At 46.3% G+C, this 12,500-nt stretch overlaps 1 protein-coding gene across 1 annotated transcript in view; it reads right to left on the bottom strand.

Annotated features, from left to right (window-relative positions):
* Nucleotides 1–12,500, bottom strand: part of LOC143275011 (somatomedin-B and thrombospondin type-1 domain-containing protein-like) — a 95,710-nt gene that overhangs the window by 82,987 nt on the left and 223 nt on the right. The window contains exon 1 of the mRNA XM_076579072.1: nucleotides 12,105–12,500. This exon is cut by the window's right edge and continues 223 nt beyond it. Coding sequence (XP_076435187.1) covers nucleotides 12,105–12,360 — 256 coding nt within the window. The 5' untranslated portion in view covers nucleotides 12,361–12,500. The remainder of the gene's footprint in view (nucleotides 1–12,104) is intronic.

Raw genomic sequence — 12,500 nt, 5'->3', positions numbered from 1 at the left:
CCAACAACCAATGTCGTATGTACAGCCAGCACTCTGAACGGAAATCGATGAATGGGTTTGTTTGTGTCAGAAACCTGTGGGATAAAGAACCATATAGCCCAGACATGGTTTCTTTGTCATCTTGAAAGTCAACAGAAGAAATTTACATTCACAACAATGAAGAAAAATCTGAAAAGTTCGAGAAAAATGAGAGAAGAAAGTGGACAAGAAAGACAGGTAGAGAGGAAAGAAGTGAGGAGAGAGAGAGGAAGCAAAGAGAATGGAGTGTAGACAACATAGGAGAGGAAAGAAGTGAGGAGAGAGAGAGGAAGGAAAGAGAATGGAGTGTAGACAGCATAGGAGAGGAAAGAAGTGAGGAGAAAGAGAGGAAGCAAAGAGAATGGAGTGTAGACAACATAGGAGAGGAAAGAAGTGAGGAGAGAGAGAGGAAGCAAAGAGAATGGAGTGTAGACAACATAGGAGAGGAAAGAAGTGAGGAGAGAGAGAGGAAGCAAAGAGAATGGAGTGTAGACAACATAGGAGAGGAAAGAAGTGAGGAGAGAGGCAGAAATGAAACAAAGTGGAGGGCGGGGGGGGGGGGCGGGGGGCGGGGGGATACAGCAATGGGGAGAAAATAGATCAGCGTCAATTTGGAGTTATAAGGATAGAAAAGAAGACAAATCTTAAAATCAAATTCACCCTTCTCTATAGATGTGAGTGTGCGCCTGAAGGATTGTCTCGTGGGAAGGTCACAGGCATACAGTGTGTGTGCTAAAAAAATTTTTTAAAGGGGGTGGGGGGGGGAGCAGCCCATGAATAGCTAGCTGTGAAACACCAATCTCTTTACTTTGGTATCTATATATCTATCTACTATCTATCCATTTATCTATCCATCTATCTGTCTGTCTGTCTGTCAAAGCTGATTTAATGAAAATACACTGACAGTATAGATTATAATTATGTAAAGCTTATACTGTGTCAAAGCAAATCAAATGAATCAGTTATCATGTAGCACTCACTGTACCGGAGTAAGCTGGAAAGGTTGGCCAAAGAGGTAAAAGGGTGACAGCTGAATTACAATGAACAAACTGCGATATTTATCAGATGGTTTTAACCTATAGCTGGTATTATCCAACATATTCTTGTAATCACCACAGCAGAGTACTGCACACACATTATAGAAGACTAAGCACACAGTAACTGTGAAACTGGTACAGCTGATAGTCTATACGACTGGAACACTTGACACTATAACAGTACTGATATCGATCTGCATATCTTCTTTTATGAAGGATAAACAAGATTATGGACAAAGTGGCTTTTACATTTGATATTAGCAACCTGAGAGTCAATACCATGACTGGAAGAGCAAGCATGGCTTGGTCATGAAGCGGCACAGCTAGCGGATGGACTTTCACATGTAATATGGTTTGCACGGAAGAAGCCAAACATCGACACGGCGAAGTATGGCATGTGTTCTACATTTGAATTTCTTCCATTGAACGCAGGATACGTAAAGCCTAACCTTTCATAAAATACATTTGACAGATATGCTTGTGCTGATGAGCGTTGGAGATGAGAAAGAATGCATTGCCATTGGAGTATTCATGAATAGTTCACATGTGCCTCAACACTGGATCAGTGTGGAGAGAGGAGACTTTCCGCGTCAACACTCTGCGTCAATAACTGACTGTGAAGTTCGACACAAATTAGTGTAATACTGCCTACAACTTACAAGCATATGACGACAAGACGATTATCTAGATCAATCATGAGCAGATCTGTGACAGCATGTAAAAGCAATAAATAAAACAAGAGAGGCAAAGCCTTCAAGACTCACTTGTGATAAATTAAGTCCCCTAGCATTAATTACAGAGTAATTTCCCTTTTTTACTATCTGCACCAAAACGTTTGCAAAATAAATAAAAATTCCATGCTTAGCAAAAGAAGTTCCTGTTTGAACAAAAAATGATAATAATGACTCCTCTTGTCGTTGTGTCAGAATAAAAGGTCAAAGTGCCAAGTTTAGAGAATACAAAAAATATAAATATAACAGTAAATGCAGTTTGCATATAATTAGGCTTCTTTTTTATTTTTTTGTGCCCATCCCAGAGGCGCAATATTGTTTTAAACAAGATGACTGGAAAGAACTGAATTTTTCCTATTTTTATGCCAAATTTGGTGTCAACTGACAAAGTATTTGCAGAGAAAATGTCAATGTTAAAGTTTACTACGGACACACAGACACACGGACACACACACACACACACACACACACACACACACAGACAACCGAACACCGGGTTAAAACATAGACTCACTTTGTTTACACAAGTGAGTCAACAAGTTTACCAACTTAAATACGATCAACATACAAAATATGAACACAAGGAATATGTCGGAATTGCAACTTTCAAATCATCTACACAAAATACCCACAGTACAATGTCAGGCAGCTGGCCGTGTGTGTGAGGCACTGAATGTGTGTTCGACAAACACCTGTGAAACTGACCATGGCTGGGGTCACATGCGTTGTTTGGTGGGAGGCTGTTTTGGTAGTGAGGTTTGTCTGTGTTGGGGTCACGTGCGTTGTTTGGTGGGGGGTTGTTTTGGTAGTGAGGTTGTCTGCGTTGGGGTCGCGTGCGTTGTTTGGTGGGGGGTAGCTATTTGTGATTTGTTCTTCTTTCGGGGTTGTAGTTGTTATTTGTTGGGGGGGGCCGGGGGGGGGGGGGGGGGGCTGTGGAATGGTCTGTGGGGTTTGTTGATGTTGTGGTGGTGGTGTTTCATTGCTGTGTTGGGTTGTTAGTGTGTTGTGTTATGTGTGTTGTGGTTGGGCTGAAGTTGGTTATGAGAGTGATTTCTAGGATTTTTTTTCTCCTATGTAAGCACAGAGCGAGCGCGCGCGCGCGCGCGCGCACACACACACACACACACACACACACACACACACACACACACACACACACACAAACACACACACACACAACTAGATCGTGCACACGCTTGCGCGACCTCGAGCAGACACACTACAGCCCCAGAAGAAAGCCGTTCAGAAAGCCGGAAGTTCCTATTATGCGCTGCGCGCCCGAGACACTTTATGGGACGTCATTCTGATAGGTTACGTCCTGATACCAGGACGATGCAAGCGTGCACGGGGTTTAAATGCACGAGGTTTTGAAGGGAGTTCTTTACATCATTGCAGTAAACGGAACTTAACTTGTGTGGGAAGGTGGGAGGGAGGGAGGGAGAGAGAGAGAGAGAGAGAGAGAGAGAGAGAGAGAGAGAGAGAGTTAAATGCATAAACAGACAGATAGACAGACAGTAGGTAGGTAGATAGATAAATAAGATAGATAGTTGATAGATAGATACGCAGATACATAGAGACAAAGAGACAGAGGATGTGTATATGTATATGTATCTATATATGTATATGTAAGAGAGAGAGAGTCCAGATAGAGATCTTTCCAGCTGACTGGTTGGCTTCTTGGTCTGGTGTATCAAATCGTGCTTGACATTCAACAAATACTTCAGATATATCGTTTTTCTTTTGAAGTTACTGCTCACAGTCCCAAGAGAACCCAAGGCAGTTACTACAGGACGAAATAGTTTTCTTTGCCGATGGAAGTCAAACACTACAATCAAGCAAGAACACTATCTCACGTGATATGGACTTGGTGCAGTGTTACACTGATTTCCACACACACAGTGCCATCACGAAAGCAGCAGAAAGATGCTGGAATGTGTGGAACTGATGTACTGGTGAAGCTTTGGATGCCGGCACTCTCCGCACCGTGTTTGGCAGCAAACCGAATTGAGCAGGCACGCTCTGTGGTGGGGAGAAACCAACACACTGACACAGGGAAGGAAGGGGCAGGAGGAAATGTGAGCCGTTCTCCATGCAGGCCCTGGAAAATAAAAACACCCTCTGCCATGACGAGCCATCCCCTCCCCTTCCCTGTTGTCGCCGATAACAAGAGGATCCTATTGCAAGGGCCCGTCAATGGAGTGGTGTGTGTGACGGGTGGGGGTGATCGGTGGGGGGGTGTGGGGTGTGTGATTGGTAGGTGGGGAAGGGGGGCTGGAGACGGGGGGCTGTGTGGGGGGATGTGTTGGACCACTGGGCTGACCCCGGGCTGACAAGGCCACGAGCTGATAATTTGGCAGGGAAACTGATCGTCCGGCCCGTGATTAACTACCCCCCCCCCCTCTCTCCCTCTCTCTCCCTCTCTCTCTCTCCCTCTCTTTCCCTCTCTCTCTCCCTGTCTCTTTCTCTCTCTGTCCCTCTCTCTCTCAAACTCTTGACCTCTCATACACACTCTCTCTCTCTCTCTCTCTCTGTTACACACATGCGCAGGCACACACACGAATAATCATAAATGCGCACGCGCGAATACACACACACACACACATACATACATACATACATACACACAGAGTTACACCCCCCCCCCTCTCCCTCCTCCACTATGCCCCTTTCCCCCATTTCACACATTGTGGAAAAACGTAAAATTGATGACTGTTACTGCATTCACGCACGTGCTGTCTCTCACACACACGCATGCAAGCGACCGAACATTAGTGCGCACATACACACGTACGCATGCGCACATACGCACATACATACACGCACGCACACACGCGCGCGCGCGCACACACACACACACACACACACACATAAGCACGCACACAACAAATGCACAAGCACGCGCGCGCGCGCGCGCACACACACACACACACACACACACACACACACAAGCACGCACACACTGACACACACACACACCTGGCATAGTAGCTGAAATAGAGAAAGGTCACAGACCGACATAAAAGCTGTAAAACTGGTTAATTTCCTAAAATACTGTCTGCCTGGCACCGGGTTACCCAGTTAAACCTTTCCGAACCAGGGTTAGGAGCAACTTCAAATCATCCAAACCTGGCTTTTTCCACGGCGAAAGCACCCAGCCAGGCCCACTGAGGCAGAGACAGAGATACAGACAGACAGACAGATAGAGACAGAGATAGAGACAGACAGAGATAGAGACAGACAGAGATAGAGACAGAGATAGAGACAGATAGAGATAGAGACAGACAGACAGAGATAGAGACAGGCAGACAGACAGACAGGCAGAGATAGAGACAGACAGACAGAGACAGACATAGAGAGATTGAGACAGACAGAGATAGAGACAGACAGACAGACAGAGATAGAGACAGACAGACAGAGATAGAGATAGAGACAGACAGACAGACAGACAGAGATAGAGACAGACAGACAGAGATAGACAGACAGGCAGAGATAGAGAGAGACAGACACAGAGATAGAGACAGACAGACAGATAGAGACAGACAGACAGACATAGAGACAGGCAGGCAGACAGACATAGAGACAAACAGGCAGGCAGGCAGGCAGACAGACAGGCAGACATAGAGACAGACAGGCAGGCAGGCAGACAGACAGGCAGGCAGACAGACAGACAGACATAGAGACAGACAGGCAGGCAGGCAGACAGACACAGAAACAGACAGGCAGGCAGGCAGACAGACAGGCAGACAGACGGACGGACATAGAGACAGACATGCAGGCAGGCAGACAGACACAGAGACTGACAGGCAGGCAGACAGACAGACGGACATAGAAACAGACAGGCAGACAGACAGACATAGAGACAGACAGGCAGGCAGACAGACAGATGGCAGACAGACATAGAGACAGACAGCCAGGCAGGCAGGCAGACAGACACAGAGAGAGAGACATAGAGACAGGCAGACAGACAGAGACAGGCAGACATAGACAGGCAGGCAAGCAGGCAGACAGACAGACAGACACAGAGACAGGCAGGCAGGCAGACAGACATAGAGACAGGCAGGCAGACAGACAGACATACATACAGACAGACAGGCAGGCAGGCAGGCAGGCAGACAGACATACAGACAGGCAGGCAGGCAGGCAGACAGGCAGGCAGACAGAGATAGAGACAGACAGAGAGACAGACAGGCAGGCAGGCAGGCAGACAGGCAGGCAGACAGAGATAGAGACAGACAGACAGGCAGGCAGGCAGGCAGACAGGCAGGCAGACAGAGATAGAGACAGACAGAGAGACAGACAAGACCGTCCCCTCCCACCTTCAAACACCCTCTCCCTCTCTACACTCATGTCTTGGTGAAGCCAGTGTCACAGGAACGCAAACAGTATAAAAGCGGAAAGAAACTATCGCAAGAGGAAACTATTTCCTGTCAGAGGTTTACTGTGTTGGACACACATGGTCCACATTACTGGCTGAGTCTCCACCGCCCGTGACAAGTTCAAACCCGTTTTCTGTATACCTGTTAACTACGGCTAACATGGTAAAACAGTACAGCCAACTCATTCAACACAAACTGTGCTGTCAAAATGGCGGTAAGACTGGCCCTTTTCATACACACAGAAATCATTACAAGCGGTTGTTATGACCAAATTGCTTTGTGAAAAAATGTCTAAAAGTCATAATCACGTTTATTTCAAAGACGGTATTCATGGATCGATCTGTCGTTCTTTAAGTGTTGTCTCCGCACATGCACACTGTGTGACGTGTAAAACCTGTCAAAAAATAGAATCGAAATGACGTTAAAAGTAGTTTATTAAATCAGAACAAAATACAAAAACTCCTCGCTCGCTCTTTCCCCTGTCCACTTGCGGATGTTAGAGAAGAAGCGTCAACACAAAAAAAGAAGGCAGAGCATCGACCTGAATAGGACAAATGTAGGTCACCCCCCCACCCCCACCCCCCACACCCCGTGGCTGTTTTGAAACTGGTATCAAGTTCAGCAAAACAACTGCTTAGATAAGCACAGTAAACGATCCAGTATCAAAACAGGGGAGAGAGGGGGGTGACGAGGCTGATGTCAGCAGGCAACGAACCAGTCAGCAGACAGGCATCCCGGCATCAGCAGCAACAGGTCTTTGTACCACAGCCTGGTATTTGTGGCGATGCACAAAAACAACCTTCCTTCACCGAACGTGTTGTCTTGACCTGTGTGTCTAAAAGAACGATGTGACTTGATCCCCGTCCTTTCCTTTCACTAGTACACCTTCACTGTCTCTGCCACCAACCAGTCAGACCGTGTTAGACAAGAAACCTAACTGCAACACCTTCACTGTCTCTGCCACCAACCAGTCAGACCGTGTTAGACAAGAAACCTAACTGCAACACCTTCACTGTCTCTGCCACCAACCAGTCAGACCGTGTTAGACAAGAAACCTAACTGCTGACCACTCCAGTCACTTACAAGATACCCGGGACACTTACACCGAACAACAAACAGCACATAAGTATTGGTAAGTAAACAAAAATAATCTGAAGAGGAAAAAAGACGAAAACGAGAAAAGCCGTACAGACGAGGATGATGTGTGACGTGACATCAATCATGATTCATCCTCCACCCCGTTCCCTACCCTCGTCAGACCTTCAGTCATGTCGCCTTTCTCCCCACTCATCCCTCCATCTTCCAAACCCGCTACAACATTTAACAAAGAACATATAGAAGAACCCCGTAGTGCTGTGAATACGTATACATGAACACATACACAACCAATATTTTATGAAGGACGAATGTAGTGGTGTAAAGGATATTCGTAGTGGTACTGTCAATCTCCCACTGTGAGTCCCATCGATGTTTTTCAAGACAAATAGTATAATTGGTTCAGTCTAGAACCTGGTGGATATTCTTGGATTCCATTTAATATGTGTAAAAAAAAAACCCACTGAAATCCGGCTGTGTATCTTAATGACCATCGGTCCATTGGTTTCCTCATCAGCAGTTGACCAGTACCATGACCGACCAGTTAAAGTCAAAGTAGTGCACTTCACGTCTCTATTTCGTGTGCATTTAATCTGATTTGTAAATGTTTCTTTGGTAATTTTCATGTATACCTAAAATTTAATCCACGATATCAGTGAATTTCGTTCTTAAAGAACAAGGCAAGTCATTCATTGAACAAAGATGACATGCATGACGCTGGTAACAAACCTTCACGTTCCTCGGACAAATCTGGGTTCTAGGAACATCAGTTCGCATTACTAGTTTGTACTAGCAGTGTACTTGCATTCATTCAAACCATACATTTCAAGACAAAATTAATCGCCATCTCTTCCCGTGGTAAAAGCTACATTTCATTGTTCAGCTGTATGGCTGGCTGCAGTGTTCTGGAAGTCACAACAGACACTGTAGAGGAATGCGCCACCAATGTGTACGAGAACGTCGTCATCAGAAATATCTTATACACCTCCGTGTGTACAGGCTTTTAGCTGCTCTCTCTCTCTCTCTATCCATCTGTCTATTTATCTATCTAAGCTGAGACTGAGAGAAAGAAAGACATAAATATAGACTATAATGACTTTTTAAGACATTATTGTTGAGGATTCTTTAGTTGTATTGATTATCCACCGATTTTTTTTTCACAACTTCAGGCTTTCCCATTTGTATTGGACGATAAATCAAATTTTCATGAAGTAAAAAAAGCTTTGACGGAGACTGAAAAACAACTAAATGTGTTTAAATGTGCGTAGGACGTAGACATGCACATTTCCTTCAGTGGTGACCTGTGACCGGACACATTTGGCGAAACCGGAAACTATGTCACAACACCTCCCCCTCCCCTGAACACCACGGGAAACGCTTCACAGACAGCTTTCGAAAGGTGAATGTACGGTTTATATTCAATACTGCCAGTCTGCCCAGACCCGTCTGGCTGGTTGGCCGCTTGGATGACTGTGTCACGCGTGAACGCGTACATGTGTGTGTGTGTGTGTGTGTGTGTGTGTGTGTGTGACAGTGTGTGTGTGTGTGTGAGTGAGTGAGTGGTGAGTGTGTGTGTGTGTGTGTATGTGTGTGTGCCGTGTGTGTGTGTGTGCCAGTGTGTGTGACAGTGTGTGTGTGTGACGTACCGACAATATGGCTGAGTGCGTGGGAATGAGAAATACTCGACGTGTTTAAAATATCGTGAGAAACAAAGTTTATCGTACTAATAAAAACAACAACAAAACCGACACAAGGAACTATTTTTCACCAAAACAGAACAACCCGACGAACAGGATGCTGAGGGCGAGACAGATCGTCCTGCAGCCCGATGATGTGGGGGACTGTGACTCCTGGTGAGATGGTCCCAACTCCAGGATAAACCTGATCAGTCATGCTTTAACTTCGCCTTTGTGAGCGCATGAAGGATTCCAAATAGTAAACCTACACTCAGATATAACATGCACGTTAAAGATCCCGAACCCAAGCCAGCGTTCAGTGGGTTACAGAAACATACACCAAATCCCGAAAACGGAAATGGCATGCAGGTTTTCGATCATGCACGAACGAAAAGATGCGTGATAGTTACATCCCAAGACCACGGATTGAAGAAGAAGAAGACAGAAAGAAAGAAAGAAGCAGAAGAAGAAGACAACGAAGAAAGGAAGTTAGCTTCACAGGCTAACATCCACAGCCTCTGACTGCCCCTCTGCACGATGTTTATCGGGGTGCCCATGGCTACAGGATAAGGCACCAAGTGCCACACGCCCCAACACAAGGGCGCATTTTACCGGAGAGGGGGCTGCAAGGTCAGCACGTGTGTAGACATTTACACGGCAGTTCTGAGATTAGACCGCTTCCAGAGGCATGCTGTGTGATGGTGGCATGCCATTATTATCTATCGGCTGGGCCGATAAATTGGTGCTGCCTTTCGGGTTGTTGTGCAAATGTAACAGACAGAAGCTCTCCGCCTGAAACTCAGGCTGCACCAACTCAGTGTGAGCTGGTGGATGTCACCCTTCGTGGGCTTTCTCCTTGTGCGGCCACCTCTCTGTTGATGCTAACCGAGGCAGTGGCGGGAAAAGAAAATACAAGGATGTGACAAGGAACTCACGTGCATTTCTGTTTCCTTCTTTCAACATAATCAGTCTGAAAACGCTACTTACTATTTCTGTCCCCACTACCATCACCCCCTCACTGTACACCCCTGAAAAACAAACCACGGCACCACACTCCCTCCTTTCTGTTGGCGGCACCTGATGGACCGCTACACGGAATAGAGAGAGAAGGCTTCCTGGTGCTTCTTTAAAGGCCTGCTGGCGGGAAAGAGAGAAAGAAATGCAGTATTCACCAGCAGTAAATAAGCTGTGGCAGTCAGGCTCTCTCTCTCTCTCTCTCTCTCTCTTTCTGTGTGTGTGTGTGTATGTGTGTGTGTGTGTGTGTGTGTGTGTGTGTGCGTACGTGACCACGAATAAGAATGACTATCCGCTTCAGTGACAGAGAGCACATCAGTATACGTCAGCGCACAGCACGCCGGTGTATGCACTCGCAGGCGTACTGTATGCCTGACAGCGTGTAAGCACGTGCTGCCCCTAAGCGACACAATAAACTGTCTTCAACAAGACCAACTCCGGTCACCTCTGTCCACCTCGTGACCTGAAACGAGTCAGCGCACGTGCAACGCGTTCAGCGAGGTTTGCGGTGGTTGGTCAACAAATATTGGCGACTACCCGCATGGACACTGTGGCGACAGGCACACAACTGGCGTCTTGTCCTCCCTTTCAGACTCTTTCAGACAAACTCAGCGAAACACGTGAAACTGGGACATGGCTCTGCGACCAAAAATAATTTTTACGAACCCACAAACTACAATGACGCACAGGTACTGACACTGAAATATACGGCAGCCGCATGAATTAGACCAGCGTAACCAGTTGCTGGTTTCCAGTTGAGGCACAGGACTCTAAACGTCCACTAACAAACGCAACACATATGAAAACGACGTGTATAACTTGTGGCTTAATGATTCCTCCAGACATATGATTCAGAGATAGGCGTGTGTGTGTGTGTGTGTGTGTGTGTGTGTGTGTGTGTGTGTGCGCGCGCGCGCGCGCGGTGTGTGTGTGTGTGTGTGTGTGTGTGTGTGTGTGTGTGTGTTGTACAAATCGCACGTGTGTCCGTATATACGTGTTTGCTTATCCGAGTCAGAGCTAATGCTGTGAAAAAACAAAGAATAAGTAACGATAACTCTGCTCCGTTCTCATGAACTGCGACTGAGGCGGTTGGTGAGGAGCGCCGGCGTGTACGTGTGTTCGCGAGCGTGATGTGTGCAAGTGTGTGTGTGTGTGTGTGTGTGTGACATTGCTATCAGTTATATGCGCGTGTTGTCAAACTCCGACCATATATACAGTATCATTATTGTGGATTTTAATTTGAGTTGACAAATTTGGTACAACAACTCAGCCGTATTACACAAGTTTTGTTTTTATCCTTCATATTTCCAAAGGTCCGTGTCTGCAGTCTCATTTCAGCCTCATCCCCCCCCTTTCTTTGCCTCTCGTTGCAGGCACACATATCACTGCGGAACATCCGATGAAACTGAACCGTCGTGACGACTGAATACACTTATAACGATTGAATAAACATCACACCCAATACCAAAAGGCTGAAGGATGACAATGAAGGAACAAACAGAAATAATTGGCTAGACCCAGCGCCTCCTAAAGAAAGTGGGTCAAAGTTTATCATGGTAGAATCGAATCGTAATCAAAATACGGCTTTCGAAATTCATCAGTGGAACGGTGTTAAGAGAAAATATTTTCATTTTATGTTCGCCAAACTGAATAAAATACTATGATGAGCCGCTGTGAGCCAAACAGCAACGTTTAGTGGCGTCCTGCATGCTAAGCGCGCTTGGGGAGGAATCACAAAGCACTTGTGGAATAACCGTTGTCTTCTTACTGCATTACCTTTTTTGCGCAATGCAGGCTGCTTTCTTTTAGGAAAGAAAGATCCCGAAAACACACAAACACACAGAAAGAAGATCAGAATAGACAGACAGATTGATAAATGAAGAGAGGGAGGGAGAGAGAGAGAGAGAGAGAGAGAGAGAGAGAGAGAGAGAGAGAGAGAGAGAGAGAGAGAGAGAGAATCTCAAATTTTGATAACTGAGGACAATGTTTTGATTCAAGCCCTGGGTATCTTTCCCCTGAAAGATACATATTAATTACTATATGTCCTGTTTACATGCATGTAGCATTATGTTGTGTGTGCAGATAATCCAGTGTGGACAGAAACAACAGCAGTTAAAGTGCTGGGTGTCGGTGTATCAAAGGAAATGAAGTCCTCACCTTTACAGACGTGCGCATAATCCATACAGCAGTCGCCCATGATCAGACAGTTGGAATCGCAGTAGCACCTGTCCGAATCCTCTGACCTGTCCACCCGAGGGCCGAAGGCGTAACAGGTGTTGTTCTGTCCTGGACAGCACAGCTGTTTCTCGCCACAGCTCCGGGGGTAGCCCCGCTCCGGACGACAGTCGTGCAGGCCTATACAGAGGATGACAACTGTGCACAGTGCCGTCAGCAGCCGTCCTGAAAGCCCCATTTTCTCCGACTCTTTAATTCCAACCGAACTTCAGAGATACTGGTGTAGAAAACTCCTGAAGCACGCTGCGCGTTCCAGCGAACTGATCGAATCGGTGTGTGAAGGCGCCAACAAAGGGAAGTAAGTTCCGGTCCTTCTCC

This window comes from Babylonia areolata, chromosome 29 (assembly GCF_041734735.1).
Source record: "Babylonia areolata isolate BAREFJ2019XMU chromosome 29, ASM4173473v1, whole genome shotgun sequence".
Lineage (NCBI taxonomy): Eukaryota > Metazoa > Mollusca > Gastropoda > Neogastropoda > Buccinidae > Babylonia > Babylonia areolata.
The sequence above is the reverse complement of the archived record's forward strand: the minus strand, read 5'-3'. Positions and strand labels throughout refer to the sequence as shown.